Genomic DNA, 21,496 nt, shown 5'->3' with positions numbered 1-21,496 from the left:
CTAGTGTTACTTCTATAGGTACACTAATGGCTACATCTAGTGTAACTACACTCGTGGCAACCTCACTAGTGTTACCTCTACAACTATACCCATGGCTACCCCAGTAGTGTTACCTCTACAACTACACTCAAGGCTACAGCTAGTGTAACTACACCCATGGCTACCCCAGTAGTGTTACCTCTACAACTACACCCATGGCTACCCCAGTAGTGTTACCTCTACAACTACACTCATGGCTACATCTAGTGTAACTACACCCATGGCTACCTCACTAGTGTCACTTCTACAACTACACTCACAGCTACATCTAGTGTAACTACACCCATGGCTACCTCACTAGTGTCACTTCTACAACTACACTCACAGCTACATCTAGTGTAACTACACCCATGGCTACCTCACTAGTGTCACTTCTACAACTACACTCACAGCTACATCTAGTGTAACTACACCCATGGCTACCCCAGTAGTGTTACCTCTACAACTACACTCAAGGCTACATCTAGTGTAACTACACCCATGGCTACCTCACTAGTGTTACCTCTACAACTACACTCATGGCTATCACACGGCATATTCCCATTTTCATATTTTCTTGTCATATTGACCGTCGCATGAAGGGAACGAAATATCTTCAGGGCTCGAGATACTGGGTGCATGGTGCACCTTTGTGCACCCAAAATTGGAGCTGTGCACCTACTTTTTGACTGTGGGTGCACCAGTGCACCTAGATATTTATGTGTAGGCTATAGGGTAAAGGTGCTATTACAATACACTAGTATACCCTATCAGAAAAAGTAATATAACCTTTTTGTACTTTGATGTATTACTTGTTGAATTGTTGATGTTATCAGTAGAATTACAGATTGATCTTCTTAAGAGAGGCAGTAAGCTCTGTATTCTTGTTTTGCTTACATTTGAATTCAGTTTATGCTGTGCTCCTAATTTTTTTGGCTAGGTGCACCAGTTCCCCAAAAAATTGATTTCGAGCCCTGTTGTTTCTTTGTTTCTTTGTTTCTTTCTTTCTAATGTGTGTATTATGTACTGTCACTAATTATTTTTAAACTTCTTTCAAATAAATAAACAAATAAACGAAATAAAATCATGCGAAACTCAAAGCGCGAATGGATCCATAACATTTACTTACCGTAGCCTTGAAGTCTTAAGATCATCATGCATATCCCCCCCCCCCCTGTGCAGTGACAGAACACCTGTATATGCCAAGGACAGGTAAGAACAATGGACTACTCTTCAGGTGCAAACGTTAGGTCATTGACCTAAAAAAATGGCAGTCCCTGAAATTCTTGTTGGCAAATTCAAGGCTTGGTAAACTCGTACGAGACACAACAAAGCCATGACCGAACACAGCTTCCAAGTATTCAACTTAATTTCTCTTAAAAGACAGACAATGATCCGTCTTGACTAGACCAACAGAAAGATTGCAGGCCCCTAGAAATTCTTGCTTGCAATTTCAAGGCTTTGTTAACTCGTAGGAGACACAGTTTCCGAGTATTGAACTTAATTTCTCTTGAAAGATAGACAATGATCAGTCTTTATCACGACTAGACCACCTGGAAAGTGGCAATCCCGTAAAATTCTTGTCTTGCAATTTCAAGGGTTTTGAAACTTGCAGACGATTTTGAATTGGCAGTACTAGGTCACTGACCGCAAGGTCAGCTTGATACAAAACTTAACCGTGGAAACATTGCGCTAGTTACTCATCCTGTCGTAAGTGGTCTAAAATTGAGATTGCAATCAAACCCAAGTGACCCTGCTATGAGGGTTCGAACCCATAGCAGGCCCAAATGTTGTGCCCTTGAGAAAGGCACTTCGGAGGTTCCGTGTTTGAGGAGAGCCACACCTCGAGCTCGCTAGAAAAATTATCACACTTATCGAAAAGAGTAGGGATCCTTCCCAGTGTGAGAGAATCAAACCTTGTACTTTCTGTGCAACACTGGGGTATTACGTCTCAAAGTGGTTTACCGGTTATGCGGAACAAACAAACAAACAAACAAACAAACAAACAAACAAAGCGAGGCTATGCGAAAAAAATACTACTACAGCTAAAATCTTGCACCGTTCGTGGTCCTATTTGATTAGTCACCTTTGTTTTACACGGCGTTATCCGAAGCTAACTTCACCGAATAGAATGCATATGTCTTCTTGGAATAATTCCAAACGAGGCATTGCCACAACGTGACATTGACGACATATTATTTTATTTTTATCTATGCTGCTGCCATGACCTGAAGGGGAGAACAGTTAGCGCCTGCGCCTAGACCCCACGATAAGAGAGTGAACAACAGGGTTTAAACCATTGAAAATCCTTTTTTGGTGGGATTTTTTGTGAAATCTGGGCAGTATAAGAGTGGCTGTGGTAGGACAGACTCTGTATTTGCTGAATTAGTTCAAATAAATGGTCTGTCTCTACCTTGTGGGTTTTGGCACCCCCCTGATATAGTGGCATGGTCTTCAGCCTGTTGGACCTATTCAAGGGCTCTGATTAGGGGGGTATATCTTGAGAATAACCGTATAGAATTTGTCAGGAATGAATCTAATGGCAGTTGACATAACTGGTTAGTATTCGAGGGTAAGTGTTTGTAGTCTGTTGTTTTGATTCCTGAGATAATGACACCTTCTTTTTCTTAACTTCCCCATAGGGCTACATGCATTACTGGCATTTATGGTAACTGTTTAGTCTCCCCTGAATGTGTGTGTGGTAGCAGTGCACATTTGTGACCTAACGTTACGTGCCATGGCCTAGTTTGAATCTGTACACAGGTACTGCTCTGTGTGGTTCAAAGCGATATCGCCTTACCAAGAATTCTGACATCTAACGACAAGCTGCTCCCGTGAAGAAGGCATTTGTGTGTCGCAGAACTTACATATATTTACCTTTGCCTAGAAGGTTATGATTTCGTTTATTTGTGCGTCTTTCTGTACATCTTTATGTTTTAGCAACATAATTCGAGAAGCTGTGCATCGATCCTTTGATATTTTGCAGGTAGGTAGTGGTTGGGAAAACGAAGATTAATTTCGATAATGGGCCTTCTGGTGGCTTTCCATGGTACTGCAACAGGACGTCCGGTTTCGCTATCTCGTGTTTTGGTGACGATTTTTGAGTGGTAGGAAGCTCTTGGGACAGAGAGTAGGTGGTGTAGGTCTGGACCCCCTTTCGGAACTGCAGGATTTTGTTTGAGTCTGTAGATAGCTTGAGTTATGATTTACATGATGAGATGCTGACCATGCAAATCAGGAACTAATTTGCATAATAAATAAGGACACTTCATAAATCCGCTACGTTTTACAAAACTTCAGAAACTCCTTTCTCTATCTTTGAAATTTTTGAGCGATCCGTTAGATCTTTGGTCCCTCAGCGGTCGCAGCCTCTAGTGGAACGGGCGTGTAATATTAACGGCCCCACCCGTGTGGCAATGCCAAAAACGGTTCCTCTGCAAGTAAAAGCATTCTAAAAGGTTTTCCACCATTTTTATTATAGTGTACTGTATGTATATATTTACGTTCAGCCTATTAGGTACAAAATCACTATTCAGGTGCTTTCCCGCCATATCACGCCATTTCGATTGGCTGGCACGGTTCCAGGGCCATAATGACAGGACTCTGTTGCTGCGATGATTGACAGTTACCCTGAACGACAACTGAACGCCTTTACGTTCCCTACCTGATACAGTCTGTAGTATATTGCGAAATATCTATTGGGCAGTGCTCACTTCGCTTCACCTTACCTCACATGACCTTTCTTATCACTTCTTCTCAGGAATTTCACAGGCAATTCTACCTGCGTGTCCTTAAGCGACCCTTGCGTCTTCTCTAGGTCGGGCGTCTTTCCGACCGAGCTAGCTTCACTGATTCTGACGCAACACCTAAAGGCGCTGCCCTCTTTTCCTTCTGACTTCTTATTGGCTAACATAATGAAACCCCGCCCCCCTGGAAAATAGAATTAGTGCTGATGCGATAAATCTTCGTCCAAAACCTTCAAGTTGACATTCTTACCGCACAGGGCGCTCTGACAGTGGGACGAACACCTGTCTGACATCGTGCAGGTACGAACTCACTCCTGAAGACAACCCACGGACGACAGTTCGGCACATCCACTGGCGTAAGTTCGTCACTAAATTCAAGATTAAGTACCATGTAATGTTGTAAACATACAGCTTGACATGTAGTATATGTATGTTGTCTCAATGTAGTTGGATCGCTGCAATCTTGTTCACCTACTTTTTCTGATGTTTTTTAGCTGCTTATTGTTCCGCTGCAACAGTATGTGTGTGTGTCTCTGTGTGTGTGTGCTTGTGTATGTGTGTGTGTGTGTGTATGTATGCGTGTGCGTGTGTGTGTGTGTGCGCGCGCGCGCGCGTGTGTGTGTGTAGTGTGTAGTGTGTAGTGTGTAGTGTGAGTGTTACATTCAATTCACCTTAGTCATGGGGCTACGTAATGAGTGCGCTAACTTTGTGGTCCCACCGTGTATGTTACTGGCCCGAAAAGCAGGTCATGTATGAAGGCCTTAGCCAGGGCGCTCCACATCTTGAGTTGTGCACGCGAAGGATCACATATCTTCACGGCGGGGGCCTACAGCATGCTCCATGTCCACCTGTAGATATGTCAGTGCAACAAAACATCTGCTGTCTACGACGAGTACTGTGAAAACAGAAATGTTCGCGGCGGTTTTATGTTTGCGGTTTGCCTGCGGTGATTTCTTCACCGCCAACATTGTTGTTCTGTCATCTCACCTACTCCCTTGTTTCAACCTTGAGCTTTTAGAACCACGTACCACGAGCGCTCCATTTTCTCCCTACCGCGAAATTAAATCTCCAGGAATATTTCACCTTTTACAGTACGAGCACAAGCGTCGACCTAAACGAATCAACAAGATTGCTGGCTAAATCGTTTATCTGTATGCCTCGGCTGCATGGCACTTTTGGAACGTGGGTTTTAAGGTTTTATGCGTGCTGACAGTTCATGTAAACTACGTGGCTCGCGTTGTTGCAGAGATAGCAGCGTTCCAATGTAACTGTTAATGCCAAGGTCAGAGACGACTACAAAATGTTTTGAAAATGGTTCAGACTCACGGGATGATTATAGAAATATCATTAAGATCCGCCCAAGACTTTTGGAGTTACGCCGATCACAAGCAGACAAACAGAGAGACACAGGGCCCCGAAAATATTTTTTAAACTTTTATTTACTTCAATTTCACCACAAAATAAGAGCCACTCACATATTTTGTGTTACTGTTCTTTTTAGCGAAGGCAAAAATTGTATACATACAAGAGGCCAACATGTGTACTGTACTTAACTGGCAAACAAACCCACGAACCCAAGCAGTGTTGTCTCCAGGTTTTTTCTATCTCACTCATTATTTGTGACCCCATGTTGTTGATTTTCGTTCTCAAATCTATCGTTTCAAGGTTATGAAAATATCTTTTCATCAGTTTCATGTCATGGAGTTCAGATTTTTTTGTAGAAACGGGGTGAAATTTTTGTCCGTCCCAACAAGCAAATTTCCGTCCTGGGACGGAGGGACGGGTCCTGAAGAAAGCCGTGGCCATGTCTTTGTTATCACGTTTTCCCTCAGGATACACGGGACTACAACTTCTAACCAAAATGTTTGCTCTCACGGACCCGGATAATTAGACATGCAAACTTACCGTAAATGCAGAAATGTTCGCGGTGGTTTTAAGGTCGCGGTTTTTCGCGGCAACCGTTTCATCGCGAACTTAAAACCACCGCGAATATTTTTGTCCAATACTGTCGCAGTATGTGACTATAGCGCTGCCGCAAGCTTAAAACCACCGCGAACACCCCATTTTCGCCTTAGCGCGAAATGAAAACCACGCGAACTTCAATGGATTTACAGTATTCACTGTCTTTCAACACTTCAGACAGATAGGGTACGTACTACATGTAACGTTGGGTAACCTAAATTCGGGATTTTTCCGATAATGGTTGACTGAAATCAATCTAGCAGAACAATAAACCATCCTTTTTTTCTATTATTCTGTCAGTATCATGTACTATCTTTGCACTAATCATATCTATGGTAGATTTTGTCTCTAGTCGTGCTGACACCATAATATTTCAACTTCAAACTACCGTCCGCCGCACGCACAATGGCGGTGTTGTCGGACAGGGGGGCACATTAATTCGGGAGAGAAGATTCGTCTTGAATATCTTACCGCTAATCACATTTTATACAGCAGCTATTCGTTCTATCCTTGGCTTGAGGAAAGTGCTATGGATATAGACGTGTCCAAGTAAAAAAAATACACGAAAAAACGGCCGTACCGCACACATCAGGCCAGTTCGGGAACAACCCGTGTGTTGAGTCGGTAGAACTTCACTCAAAGTCGGCCCATCGTCATCATCGGGCAACGTGTAACGTTACATTATTCATGGGAAGTTAGCTGGATGCCGTAGCAATGGTAATACCACTATGTCCATGTGTTCCTTGTTGTGTTAGGAGCAAACTTTGAGGAAAATATCCTTCTCAGTCCACTATCACACGCAGCATTTAGACAAAAAGTGTTCCTCACAAACCTTTGTCGTCTGCTTGACAACAGGATTCTGGTTAACAATATGGCGGCGGGAAAATACACGTGCCGTAGGTTGTAGCAACAGAGAGGAGTTTTGATGATTGATCATACTTAGAATCCAGTTGCAGGTTAGCAAAAGAGATTGTAATAAGTTGTCTTATAAATAATTGTGTTTAGCAGGCAGGAGATGTGACATTTGTCTTATAAACCAGCGAACAACCGTGCTGGGTGATTCTCCCACGAAGCCCCCAGACTCTGTCAATAAGGGACGGAGAGTTTTTGACGTCGCCAACTTCTAATGCATGGTTATCGAAGCTTTTCAGCCAGTGTTCTGAATACGTTAGTCTATCTGCTTTGCATTGCTGGCGTTATAACTGATTTTGCATCTAGCACATATCCCTAAATACCCCGTTTTCGAAAAATCCCGACTTTAAGTACCCCACGAATTTAGGTTACCCAACGTTAGGTAGTAATCGAGGTCACCTCTAACTGACATTTCTGGACATGCCCAAACCCCGGGGTCTTCTTCTGACGTAAATCGTCCATTTTTTCACGTTTGGCCGAGTAGTGACCTCAATTGTTCTGTTTGACAGCTCAATGCTGACTTGCTACACAACAAGTGACGATAGATAACCGGGTCACGTCTCTACAGGTCGGCTTAGGGGTGTTCTACCGGGCCCAGTCTGCTATTTTGGCCTGTTTCTGCTGACTGTCCAAACTGGCATATCGATTTATAGCTAGCCTGGATGCCAGACCCCCAATCTCTAGACTATCTATCGTGTGCCCACACGATAGATATTTTAGAGATTGGGGCTCTGGCACCCAGGCTAAGTTATCGCCGGCGGGAGCGAACTAAAATTAAGCCAAGCCCGTAAAACCACCGCCGTGCGTGCTAATCTGCCTGGGCGGGCGGGCATTACTCATAGCACGGTAAATATACTTGGGAGCTCCCGATGGTATGGTTACCTGACTAGACGAAAGCCAGAGGTAGAGATATAGACGTCTTCAAACCCTAACGTGTATTTCAAAAGGCAAGAAAATTATATATCAAGGTACTTCCTAACAATATGTTCTATACTTCTCACCAGTAACCTTGCACAGACAGTAACTTCTTGTAAAACTTCCGGTGTCTGTTGTTTCAGTCTCCATTAGATTGTTTTGGTGTAATTTATGTGTCTGTCGGTGTGTCATCCATTTCTTTGTTTCACTCCGGCGTTGTTTTGGGCATGTTTGCCGCCTCTCTGTGTATGTTTGTGCGTTTGTGTTTGATTTCCGCACGATTTGGCCAGTATAACTCTGAGGAATCTTTTTGGTGGATTGTGATGATATTTGGTATGTGGGTAGGCCTTTGACAGAAGAAGGCCAAGTTATATGTTGCCACTGCAGCAGAACTCAGGTTTTCTTCTTTTTTTGACCCGCTATGGTCTCGTTCTTGTCTCTACACGTAGAACTATATGAGTCATGTACAGAAGACGAGATATGACCTTGACCATTCACCAAGCCCACTGCTGTATTCTTACAGCTTATAATAACTATTCATTGCCATGAGCACACAATAAAGTTGTCGTATATTTGTTGCAGCTATATGTTTACCAGTTATGACTTCAAACAATTTTCTTGAAACTTGTTCAAACTTGATATCCTGAAAGCGTTTCAGCTTGAAATCGTCACTTTGTCGATAAGAACAAAATGTGTCACCCGTCTATGTCTTTGCTGCTTGTCTGTACTGTACTGTGTGCACTAATCCGGAAGCTTAAGCCAGACTGTTTTCAGGGCCTGCACAGGCCAGCTCATCGGCCCCAGGGCCAACATGCCACCAAGGAAATTTTGCCTCAGCCCCCCCGGCCTGAGGAAGCCGGCTGAGCGACAGGGGGCCAAGGTAAAATTTTCTTCGGGAACTGTTGGCCCTGGAGCCGAGGAGCTGGCCTTTGTTGGCCCTGGAAAAAGTCTGAAGAGGTTACATTCTAAATCGGGTATCTCACTAGACTGCGCCTAAATGCGACAAAATGCGACAAAACGCCAATTTGTCGCCTGAAATTACGACTCTTTTTTGGGGCGACAACTGGCGCGGTTAGGCGCAGTCCAGTGAAATACCCGCTTAATGGCTTTCAAGAGAAATAGACGATCCGTATCATAAACATAAGATACTACATCCCCTCAAGTCTTTACGTATTAAGCACAACTTTGGGCCGATTAACACACAAGTTTGAAGAGTCGAATCGTGAGAAGTTTTGGGATGGTTAAGTGGAGTTTTTATACTAGTAAACACTGCTTGAGTGACCTAGCTATAGGGTCCTGAGTCGACTCCAAGTCGATCTAAAACGCATTGTGTAAACCGGGCCTTTGTTGCATTCGAATGAGTGAGTGATCAGGTGTCATTGATTGTGATAATAACCCTTCAAGCTGCCAGGTGTAGCATGACTGAACGGAATGAACAACATGATAATTTTGTATGTGTGTTTAGTAACTATGCAAGGCCACTGTAAATTGTACTGATCATGTTTCACCACACGTAACAAAGATTACAACTGGTAAAGAATTGTAATTTAATTCAATTTAATCTGATTGGTTTGGCTGTTCAGGACACACAGCCAGGGCTGTATAGAATTGTATATATGTCGACAGAACTCTTTGACATCAAAGGGGCGCTTTTAATCCACTCGACAGGTGTTGATCGATGCGATAATTATCTACATGGTATCATCATTGCATTTATGGATTAAGGTAGGGTTTATCGGATTACCAGTGATGCTTAATCATTACGTACATGTAAGTAAAGTCTCGAACTCCTAATAATAGTACTTAATTTCAGAGAACAGATGACCGGACGGTCAAGAATGTAATAACTTCTGGTAGATTTCTATATTTAGAAGCGGCGATTTATTTTTAGAAACTTTGAAAGCTTCCACCTGTGTGGTTGCTGCAGCTGCAATAAGAGCCACGGCAAGTCTCGCGTGTTATATGGACTTCTCGCGCAGTCGCGCGTGAACTGCCGTCTGTCTCAATATTGGTGATAAGAGTGAACACGAAACAAGGCATCACACATGCATCGTGTGGGAGGGACCACCAAATGGACTTTCCAACGAAACGCATGGTTAAGCCATGAAAAACGATCACCTCAAAACAAACAAACTTACCTACATTTCAATCATCAAGTTTTTACCTTAACTGCAAAGCTGAATCTGTCAAATTTGTTTGGGTACAAATACTACAAAAAGTGGGAGGTGAGCTCCGACATTTTAAAGAGCTACAGCCAGAAGATTGAGATGGCACCACGACTTCACCCGTTGTCCTAATGGGTCAGTCTAGCCAATGAGAAAACATTTAGGGTCAACTACAGGGCACAGCAAAATGGGAACGGTCACAAATATAAGGCAGGCTGACAGAAACGGTCATTGCAGTACAAATGCCATGGAAGATGAAATAGACTTTTTTTCAAACTGTTCATTTTATGATAATGCACGAAATGAGTTGTCTATTCAGACCACTAAAATTTGTCCGAATTTCTCTAAGCTTACAGACAAAGAAAAGACTAGTCTTCTTTTAACTACCAAAAACCCACAAATTATAGAAAAGGTGGGCCATTACGTCTTCCATTGCTGACAAAAGAGAAGTCAAACCCTTCACTATTTATAGACAACTACGTTTTTATAATCTAGTTTAGTCGCTTTTATACCTATTTTGGAACCTGTTCTTTTATCTATGTTGTTTGCAATTAGCCTTCGGGCAGGAATTTGCAATAAGCTTATTATTATAGCAGACGGTCCCGTCAAAACCCCCTAAGCTGACCCGTAGAGACTGGTGACCAGGCTATCTGGAATTTGGACTCCTTACGTCGTGTTCCGTATGTAATTACGTGCTCCAGAAGCCCCTATAACAGCGATCTGTGATACCTTTGTGTTGAAATGGTTTGTAAATGCCAAATGTGGGTAGACTGACGTCAGTGAAGAGAGATGGGGGCGTACTTGTAGACAGATAATACGTCAGTTTGACACCGTGGGAGTCTGATCAATGAGTCTCCGGCTTCACCCAGATATAAGATAGACAACTCAAATTTCGGAGCATAATCATAAGGTATTCGCTCGTTCTCATTTGAATGTACAAATTGCTGTCGCCAGCCTTTACGACTTGATATGAGCCAAATTAGGGCACCATCGATGATTTCTTCACTTTCCCACAACACGTATCATGTTTCACAAAAAATGCACCTCAAAATTACTTATGGGTTTTGACTTAGAAAAAGTTATGGCAATGGGTGGCCTAAAGAGTCATAAAAAACGGCTGTCGCATGCGGAGACATGCAAAATTTAAAAAGCAGCCGAGAATGTAACAATTCAGTTCAGAGAATGATCGGTTAGCTGGTGAATCCAGCTACTAAGGCCCTCCGACAAATCACGTCAGATCGCTCCTGGCACTGTTCTTGTACGCTGTGCAAGCCGGTTTATGCCTGTCGCCCAAAACGGTAAGCTCCGTTACCGTTTAAAGTAAGACGTTCCTGACATTAAGATATGCCACATATGAGGTGCCAACCTGTCGTTTTCATGACGACTTACAGCTTTTGTGGCTTTTAAGAGGAACCTGGCGCAGAACTTTTTGTAGTTGTGCACCATAAGGCAAAAGCGTTTGAACTAAGATAGAAAAGTATAGATTCAACTGAGAGAAACCCTCTGTAGTGTTATCATATTCCAATTTTTTACTCTTTCTTCCAGATTTTATTTTTGTGATTTATGTTGACCGTAACTACATGTTAAGTTCACATGATGCAGAAAACTACCTTTGATTTACTTTAAACAAGTATAGTGTGCCTGTCCTCATGTCCTAAGAAATCAGAAGTCGATCAATTACAACTTGGCGACTTACGTCTGGTGAACACGTCTTTTGGCGACAGTATGTAATCTCCGTTACCGTTTTTCCGCGATTCCCCCTCCGTTCCAAATGCTTTACTGCTCCTAAGCAGTATTAGTTCGCAACATTGAATATGTTATAGATGTTGTAAGAGTTAAATTATTCGGATCAACGGAGGATGGAAAGTTTTGCAAGAACTATCAGATTTCGTCTCTTGTAAATATCTCAAACAAGTCGAAATGCAAAAACAAATCCAGACAATATTAATCCTGAATGAAACAGTTATACAGCAATCGTCAGCACGGCACTAAATTTGACAGACGTTTTACCAGAGATACTGACTCCTCAACTATAGGCTTTGAAGGCGATGTCACGACATGAAAGCTCCAAAATTGAAATATCTAATTACTGATGTTCAACATTTTTTTCCGCAAAAATACGGGTAAACTCCAAGGACATCTAATCAAAGCTTAGAAATTTTCTGCAACTTCCCGTGATAAATTAGCTGTAATATTTTGGGGATCATAAAAGGAGATGTTTACCTAAAAATGAGGTTGGTTTGCTTGGAAAATGAGCTGATCAATTTTTCGACCTTAAAAATCGCTATTTTGCACATTTCATTGAGAACGAGCGATAATGCCTTTTATCAATAACACCAAAGTTGAAATAGTTGTGGTCATTTCTTTTCAGTCGGCGTCCTTTTGAAAATCAGTAGGTAAGCGGCGAGAAATTCAAGGGTGAACTGTGATCAGAGCTGTGTGGGTCGTGTTCCTCATGCCATGAAATCTACGAAGACATTGTCAAAATATTTGATGAGAAATCTCTTCGCATTTCAACTAGAAAGAAGTGGGTATCTGAATTTCTTGATCAGTAGAGCAAGTTGGCCCACACACCTCAGGTCACAGCTCAACTGTACTTCTCTCTCACCTAACGTTACTGAGCATCGGCTGCAAATTAGTAATCACAAATGACACAATGCTTTGAAGTTTGGTATACTGTATACTTTATTATCATGCGCGAAATTTGAGTCGTACATCTTATTTCTGGGTGAGACGGAGAACTTATTGATCACCGGTCCAACATGATGCCAGATTTTATCTGTCAATGATTTTTTTTAGAACATTAAATCTTCTAGACCATATGCATACCAGCCTATCTGCACGACCCCCTCCGCTCGGATCCGATCTAGCCTGGACGCGTACGCCAGGCTTCCAAACTTTAGGCTTCCAAACGGTCGTTACCCCGCTAGCAAGGCTATATTCCAGGGCAAGCTATCTCAAACCTTCATCATGGTGACTGACCGCTTTTATTTTGGATATGTCACATGAGGCACGTGACCAAAATTGGGTCAGTCATCCTTAAAAAGGCCGGGGATTCGGCAAAAAGTTGTTAAGTCCTGAATCTTTTAAAAAGCTGTTCTAACGTTTAGGTTGGTTTGTCTTCAACACAGACGATGGCACAAAACACGACGGAGGGGAACGTGAGCGGTACGACACCCCCGCCAGGACCCCGGATGGTTCCGCCCAACCCCCAGCTGATCGAGGCCTTCAACTGGTTCAACGTTGCCGTGGTAACGGCCATCATGCTGGCGATGGGCTGCACGCTGAAACTGAGGGAGCTCATCCGGGTACTCAAGCAGCCTTCACAGGTGCGCACGACTACGTATCACCCCCCTCCCCCATAGGCCCTACACTCATCTTATATCCTTAGGGCCTCTTCACACTTGTGCGTATATTCAAATACGCATGAGTTGCGTACTAGCATTTTTGTTTTGTTTTTAGTAAAGATTGCGGGGAGGAAGTTGTTTTCTACTTTGACCCACAGTTGTGCAGCCTAGTCATCGAACCAAAGAAATGACTTCTTCGGCTGTAACCTTAATCTAAACCAAAAGCATGTTAATGCGCAGCTTATGCGGACTTGTATATACGCACAAGTGTGAAGGGGGCTTTCCACCTTATTTCTGCCCAGTACAGTATCCAGTCCCCCTCAACGGTTATCGTGCAAAACAAAATCGAGAACACGCGAAGTGCTTGGTAGTTGGTTTTGGGGTGTATACTTACCCTCGTCAACATTTTGTATTTATGGGTGTCCCTTGACTTTTCTGTACTATGAAATAAAGTCCGAAGCTGTAACGTAGTTGCACGCATGTTAAAACGCAGTACATATATAATGCCCCAGCCTGCCTTGCTGCGGCGCATGCGCAATTGCTCAAAAAGAATCTTAGCTCCCAGGACACAAACATACAAAACTGTCAAAGATTGGAAGATTCACACATGTTATGAGTTACATATTCCACGCGAAAATATCTTATCTAAACTACGCACAAAAAGTTCGGAAACTTAACTTTGGTCGATCATATTTCCGTCATTTTTTTTACCGATTTCAATGTATTACATATCATTTAAAAGCTTATTTGATTTTCTTTCCCATGATACCAAACTTATTGTGATTGCGAGTTCATGAAACGAGCATCAGGCCTGCTAAAGTGAGTGGGTCGAAGAAATAAAGTGCCCAGATTACCTTACTATAGTCAAACATGCTATTCCGTACATATTCTTCTGTTGGTATTGACTTCTGTACGAGGGTATTGTGTAAAATCAACAAGAATAAACAAGACATATTCATGAAAGCTAAGTTTATTCTTTATCAAAACCAACAATCTGTGTCTTAGTAACGGGTTAGCAAGGAGTCTTAGTAACGGGTGGCCCAGCCACGCGCTGTCACTACAGCACGGCATGCACCTCCTCCTCATACTCGTCACCAGTCGCGCAATGCGATGCTGTGGGATAGCGTCCCATTCCGCCACCAGCAGTCGTCCTAGGTCAGCCAGCTTTGTTCTCTCGGTCACTCTTGCACGGACAGCTCGCCCAAGCTGATCCCATAGATGCCACTCCATCCTCTCTACACCTGCATGCTGGAGATGGTCGGCGATGATCCCTGCCCGGTGTGGGCGGGCGTTATCATCTTGCAGCAAGTCATTCGGCCCCATGTTATGGAGGAAAGGGATGGCCACCGGATCAAGTATTGTGTCACGATATCTTTCTGCATTGAGGGTTCCTGGTACAAGTCTTGTCTTCCCCTGGAGGTTATGCCTCACCATACCCCAATGTTTGTTGTGAAACAATAACAAAAAATAACACCTGTGGATGACGATACTATTGCAGGACGCGTTTTTTGTGTGTGTGGTGTAATCAATTGGATCTTCGATGTGCTAAAAATAACCTTGGATGTTCTGTGTGCTAGAAATAACCTTGGATGGTGTGTGTTCTAAAAATAACCTCAGAACCCGAGGAAAAATGTATTGAATCATCATCCGCGCCCATACCGATAGGATGTCACAGTGCGCGTATGACACCAACAGGGAATTTTGGGCACTTTTTCTCCGTGACCCACTCACGTTATTAGTCCTGGTACTTGTTCCGTGGGTTTTCAATAACAATAAGTTTGGTATCATAGAACAGGGAATCGCACAAGCTTTATAATGATATATAATGCATCAAAATCGGTAAAAAAACAACGGAGATATGATCAACCAAAGTTAAGTTTCCGAACTTTTTGTGCGTAGTTTATATGGATGAAGAAAATAGAAGTTCTGCGTGGGATGTAGACAAGGCCGCGACCATATGCATAAATTACCTTGGCTAATTATGCCACGGTTCATACGTGAAAGGTTATCGCAAAATATGTCTCATTGTCTTCAATACGAGGCTATACGTGGGTGTTCTTTTCGGAGTAGTCTGGGCTACGGACTGTAAAAGTATGTTTTGACAACGCTATCAGGCCCTACCGCTGCGAACAACGTATGAAGGGTAAGCAGCTGGTGTTTGAACAATCAACCAAGAGAACCAGTGAAACACCTGCACACGACGCATACGTGTGTTAAATAATACTTGTTACATCAACTTGGCTTTGACATTCAAACTCAAGCTGTCTTCGTTAGAAATCAAATGTCAACGTCTAGTTGAATCTTCGATCCAGCTGGCTCACAGTTGGAAACAATTTTGTGTCTTTAGACATGAAAGTATATATACCCAAGCCGCTCTCTTCTTTCTCCCTAAAGATATGATTCATGTGCCATTCCCATATGTGCACTGATATCAACTTGTGGCAGGGGGTGTAGTTGAAAAAAACTATGAAACAAAAGGCTTAACCTTTGAAATTCACAGACGTACAAGCCATCGGGTAGATTGTATAACCTTGACGTCTGTACGCATGCTATCCATGGGCGTGAGCGACATTTGCTAACAGTTACCAACCGGTGCAATGGCCTAGTTGGTAGAGTGTTCGCCTTGTACACGGTAGGTCGTGAGTTCGAACCCCGCCCGGGTCATACCAAAGACTTTCAAAATGATACGTACTGCTTTTTCTGCTTAGCATGGTAGTTAAACACACACATCGCCACCAGCGGATCAGCCCCCTGCTGTAGTGACTTGCACAAATTTGTGTGGCCCAAGGGCTATAGAAATGGAGATGGGCGCCACCCCTATGCGTCTTTTCAGGACGCCCGGGTCACTTTAACTTTAACTTTACCGAAAGTTAGCTTGAGCTGTGTACCATCCTCCGCAGTAACCGCTGCAAAGAGCCACCGGTTACTACGAAGGTTGGTATACCCAGGCTAACTGAAAGTGCAGCGTTTCTTACTATGTAGAAAGAAGCTACACCATAACTTTAGGCATCGATGCTTCTCTGAGCCAGAGCTTCCTTTTTAATTTTCTACTTCGTGTGTATTTTTGTAAATCATGGACGTGTTTCAAAACCATCCGTAACTGAAGATGTTGCTCCTCTCTGCAAACCCTGCTACCGATTGGGCTACAGGGACATCTCTATATCTCCCGAGGTGGAAACTTCAAAGTATTCTCCTGTGAAAGTGTGTTGACTTAAGTTGAGTTGAGTTAAGATAATGTTATGATGTTTTTTTGTCGCATACCTAGATCGATCGCCGTTTCTTCGTGGGTGTTGCGATCGGTTTCCTGTGTCAGTTCATCGTGCTCCCCCTAGTGGGGTTTGGACTGGCCCATGCCCTGCAGTACTCCTCCATGACCGCTATGGGCGCCCTTGTAGTGTCCTGCTGTCCCGGGGGTACCACTTCTAACATCCTGACGTTCTGGAATCGTGGAGACGTGGCTCTAAGGTAGCATTTCTTTCCATTGGTTGCTTGCAGCCACGTGAGTGTGACGTCATTTACTGTCCGCCATGTCGGTTTGTTAAAGATGATTGCCAACTCATTCTGTAAAAACAGGTGGAAACGTTTTATTTCCCTTGACATAAACATGTCTGTTTTCGCTTCTCATCATAGTAACTGATCTCTTCTAATCCTTCCTTCACCACAGCGTAACCATGACGACGTTGTCCACGGTGTTGGCCATGGGCATGATGCCGCTGAACCTGTGGCTGTACTCCCGCAGCTGGACGCACGATGTCGCTGTTGTCCCGTACAAGGAGATCGTCACCACGCTCGCCATGATCCTCATTCCCGTCGCTGTCGGCATGCTCATCAAGTTCTGGTTCGAGAAACTGGCTAAAGTCATAGTTCTGGTGAGCTTATACCACATAATATAGATCTTTGAAAGTTTGTCCGTGAGTAGCATTTTCACAATACTGGGTGAAGCCTACGCACTGCTCTGTTCAGATGGTTGTTATATCTCAGCATTCTCCATTAAAGCATTACAGTAATGATTTGATTTGATTTATCTATTTGGCTGTAAAAAAAAGGACCAGATGACTCAGATGACTTATTGTATAATCTAAGCAAGCTACGTAACATGAACCAAAGTTGTGACTTTGTTAACGATTTTATATATAGCTTAGTCCTGTGTTTTGTGTACGCCTTCATGTGTATTTTAATGTGCTTTGTGAAAGTTTGTTTTGAATCTTGAATTTCTTTCAGTTACCAGGGCTAACTCTGTGTAATAGCCTTCGACTAGTTGGGTAGCCCTGGCAGTAAGAACGTACACTGTATAAAATCAACTGAAAAAAGGGTACGCGAAATTAAACTCCGGTCATGACTATAAAAGCTAGAACTCTACACTACCGAAGTAGCGCAGTCATATACACGTGTGTTAGAAGACATCCTAATGATGGATTTCTCCATGCTCCAGATCGGCAGCGTGATTGGTCTGCTGGGTATCACCACGACGTTCGTCCTGAGTGTCATCATCAACCCGTCGATGTTCAAGGCATCATGGAACGTCTGGGTTGGGGCGCTACTGCTGCCCGTCATCGGTGAGACTGTTTATTTGTTTATTTGTTTGTTTGTTTGTCACTAGGATGGTGGTAAGGAAATACAAGGCAATAATTGTCCAGCCTTCGTCAGGAACTGCTGAACAGCTGCTTCTGTCACATGACCTAATAGAAATCAGTAAGGGGTGAAAATTGGCTTGAAGTCGGTAACGCCCACCGTCCAGATTGTGCGGCTCATTGTGTCATGTGTTCGGCACAGGTGGTGTGCTCGGCTACGGCATTTCCTGTGCGCCTTTCCTGCAGCTGAGCCACTCACGTCGCCGCGCCATCGCCTTGGAGACGGGCGTGCAGCACGTCACTCTCGCCGTCGCCATCATCCAGCTCACCTTCGCCCAGAAGAAGCAGTTCCTCTCCGAGCTGCTCGTCTTCCCCATGCTGTACGCTCCCTTCCTCATCGTGCTCGGTCTCGCCGTCACCGGAATCTTCCGGCTCTGGCTCGTGGCGACCGGCCAGAACAAGAATCCGGAAACCGGAGGGGACAAGTTTGCGGAGAATCAGGAAAGCACCGGGAATCCGGAAAAGAACGGAGTCGCGAACATCGTAGCTATGGAGATTGACGACGAGGTTCACAAGAACAGATCATAGAACTAGGGTAAGGTAAGCTATAGATTTCCATGGAACAAGGTTATAGGTAAATCACAAGCTTGTTAACATCAATGGGAGGGTATTTCAAGACCTCCTGTGTCTCATTTCTTCACACCAAAACGATTTCCAAGAAGGAAGAGTAGAGTGAGCCTTGAATATCCCTGGAATTCAGGGTATTTCACATTTACAACTTCCTTTTTCTATGTGAACTCCAACGTTATGTAGAAAGATGACTGGTCCCGAAACGGACGTCCCAATGCCATTTTGCTGAAAATTAGTCAGGCACACTGTGGCATGATTGTTTCTTGCCCAAGGGACGAACATGTCCAAATGGGACTTTAGAGTCAGACACATGCTTAGATAATGGTACAGATACATCCCTATGTCATCACGGTCCTATAACTTTGTTTCATTATGTTCAAGAGGTATTCAAAATTGTAGCTGTAAACCTTATTTGTTAAGAAGTTCTGGCGACTGTCATTCTAACTGTCAGAGCTTATTCACAAAAACAGTGCCAGTGAAAAATTGATCTGTATAATGTTACTAATTGTTTTCATGGAGACACTCCTTTAGCGCCAAGCGCATCCAGTTAGGTCCTAAACAACTGCTAGAAGACTAACTTCAAACTTGGCTTCAACACAATAGTGAGAAGTCTTATTGACGAAAGAACTATAAGAGTATTCGAAGCAGTCATACCGTAGAAAATGTCATATTACTCGGCTGATCCGTCGTACCTTTTCAGGAATAATGACCCACTCACTTCTGGCACGTGACCTTACAGATCACGTGACGTCTGTAATGAGACACGTGACCGTACAGACCACGTGACGTCTGTAATGCGTGACGTCACTAATGCGTGACGTCAGTAATGCGTGCCAGGATCCTTCCGTACTATATGTGTCAGGGTTCATTGTATATAGACGTGTAGAAATTTCCTACAATCTCCAAGCTACATAGCGTCTAAGTCTAATGGTCTTGTGTAAAGACATACACTATACAGAAATTGTAACAATTTTGAAAAGGCACAAGGGTTTTCTTACACTGTGGTAACTAGATATCCAATGAAAATGTGACAGGATCGCAGATGTATATAAGTATATAAAATCTACAGTGTTGGCACATATGCCAAAGGAATATTTTTGGGTACTTTTTTTTTGATGGTTAGAAAACATGGTGTACTTTGTACATGATGTAGTTGGGAGTGGTAAGTCAGTGAATGTAACATAAATTTCCCAAAAATCCAGATATGTATTAGTATAGCGGTTGCAACTCAAAGCAATATGTCACGTCCAGTTAAGGCAAAAATTCCTCGAGGCTTTAACATGATACATATACCTCGTCTTTAGCATAATACAAATCATACATATATACAATACCAAATGCTATCATTATCAAAGGTTGAACCTGTTGTGTACAAAATCAGTATTCGTTTATTTTTTTGCAGGGAGAAATATAATGTGTTTTTCTTTAAAGCACACTTCGTGTATGTTATGGTAAATAGAAAGGTAAGTAAGATTTAACTTACTGATTTTGAACATGTGACAGTAATATTGTTTTTCAAACGTTTAGCCATATCGTTGAGTATAATCGGTTATACATATGTATGTCTTAAGTTGTGTATAATTGTTACAGTATTGATACTGTATAACTTTAGTCTAGACTCTTACCCGCCCACATTGGTGTAGATGTTTTTGGTGACATGGATAGATTTTACAATGAATATCGTCAATCGAATCAAATATTGATATTTCTAAATGTTCTTATATTTTCGTCTTTGTCAGTCATTTGTCAGTTATATATACATAGTTGTCAATTATCAGTCATACTTACTAAGTATTGTCTGGTGTATTTCATACAAAATGTGTGCGTATTTTGTTTGTATTTTAGAGTTGATTTTGACTCGCAATCTACAGGTTACGTCACTTTTCTTTCACAACACCAGGTGGAAGTCGAATCATCTGCAGACAAATAACTCACTAACCAACTGTAACAAAGTTTGTATGCTAAATAGTATTGTGGGCCTATAATCTTGAAATTGTGATAACCAGTTCACATGTGTAGGGATAGTGGTGTCTAAAATGCGTTCTTATTGTTGTAACAATTGCAACACTAGATGAGAGAAATATCAAATGACGATATTTCTGACCAACAATATATGGTACTTAGGATAACAAGTTAACTCTTCCCTCGTTTTTGTAAGTATCAAATATTTTGACGTTACTGAAATGTTGTTACTGAATTCTCAACAGTCTCAACGTTTAATTGATTTCTTCATTAGTCCAAACCTCTTTTGCTATGAAAAAAATCAGTCCAACTGAGAAAGTGATATGGCCATTTTATTTTATGATTTAACGTGATATCCGTTGAAATTCATTCTTACGTTACGTTATGTATGGCTTTGTCCTCGCTGTGTTGTAACATTCAAATTTGATGACGTTGGTGAAACACCTAACCCAGCTGTGATTATTGTCGTTGACCTTCATTTGTCATTGTCGGTGTGACCTTTGACTTACTGTTGTTGTGACCTTTGACCTTCCTGTCGGATAGCGCAGGGCATGCCGGGAGTTCCATTCCCCGGTATAATTTGAGTGCAGGAATCGCAGGTACGATTAGGTACAGTCACTTCAATGATGATGACATAAGTTGTTAACTAAGCGTGTAACAGATATGATTGACAGAATCACCAGGTTAAAAAGTGCTGACGATAGACATGGCGGGAAATAAAGTATTCTATATTCTTCTATTAAACATTTTGTTGTCATTTATTCACCCCACGAGTAATTATACATGTAGGATAAAAACTACCCACACGTACACAAGCACTCAAACATACACACGTACGCACACGTCCACACACTTGCGTACATAAGCACACACGCGTACGCCCGCACACACACACAATTTGATACACACACGTGCATACATAGGCCAATGCACACTCGCGCGCGCGTACATGCATCGTGACGCGTAACCACACATACACACACTCACACATACATACAAACACATACACACACACACACACATACACACACACACGCACTGTCATCATTTCGAACCAAACCCCAGATGTATACGCATCTACAGCTTATCTCTGACCTCAAGGGCACTACTGGATATGATTGATTGATGTTTTTGTCCTTCACATGTCACCAATTAACTCGACACAACGCAACTCTGAAGCCACACAAAACTTACTATCACTCTCTTTAACAACGTCTGAATGGATCTTAACAATTTCAAACGATGACCTTTAACGGTTACGTAACTGT

At 42.7% G+C, this 21,496-nt stretch overlaps 1 protein-coding gene across 3 annotated transcripts in view; it reads left to right on the top strand.

Annotated features, from left to right (window-relative positions):
• LOC136440225 (ileal sodium/bile acid cotransporter-like) overlaps positions 1–20,972 on the top strand; it is a 36,859-nt gene extending 15,887 nt beyond the window's left edge. For 2 of the 3 annotated variants that reach the window (XM_066436117.1, XM_066436116.1), the window contains exons 2-7: positions 4,022–4,120; positions 12,850–13,047; positions 16,331–16,530; positions 16,730–16,934; positions 17,498–17,621; positions 17,839–20,972. In XM_066436117.1, coding sequence (XP_066292214.1) covers positions 12,853–13,047; positions 16,331–16,530; positions 16,730–16,934; positions 17,498–17,621; positions 17,839–18,224 — 1,110 coding nt within the window. In that variant the 5' untranslated portion in view covers positions 4,022–4,120; positions 12,850–12,852 and the 3' untranslated portion in view covers positions 18,225–20,972. Of the gene's footprint in view, positions 1–4,021; positions 4,121–12,089; positions 12,115–12,849; positions 13,048–16,330; positions 16,531–16,729; positions 16,935–17,497; positions 17,622–17,838 lie in introns of all 3 variants that reach the window. The other variant, XM_066436118.1, reaches the window with a different exon arrangement.
• Positions 20,973–21,496: the final 524 nt, after the last annotated feature.

This window comes from Branchiostoma lanceolatum, chromosome 8 (genome assembly GCF_035083965.1).
Source record: "Branchiostoma lanceolatum isolate klBraLanc5 chromosome 8, klBraLanc5.hap2, whole genome shotgun sequence".
Taxonomy (NCBI): Eukaryota; Metazoa; Chordata; class Leptocardii; order Amphioxiformes; family Branchiostomatidae; genus Branchiostoma; species Branchiostoma lanceolatum.
The sequence above is the reverse complement of the archived record's forward strand: the minus strand, read 5'-3'. Positions and strand labels throughout refer to the sequence as shown.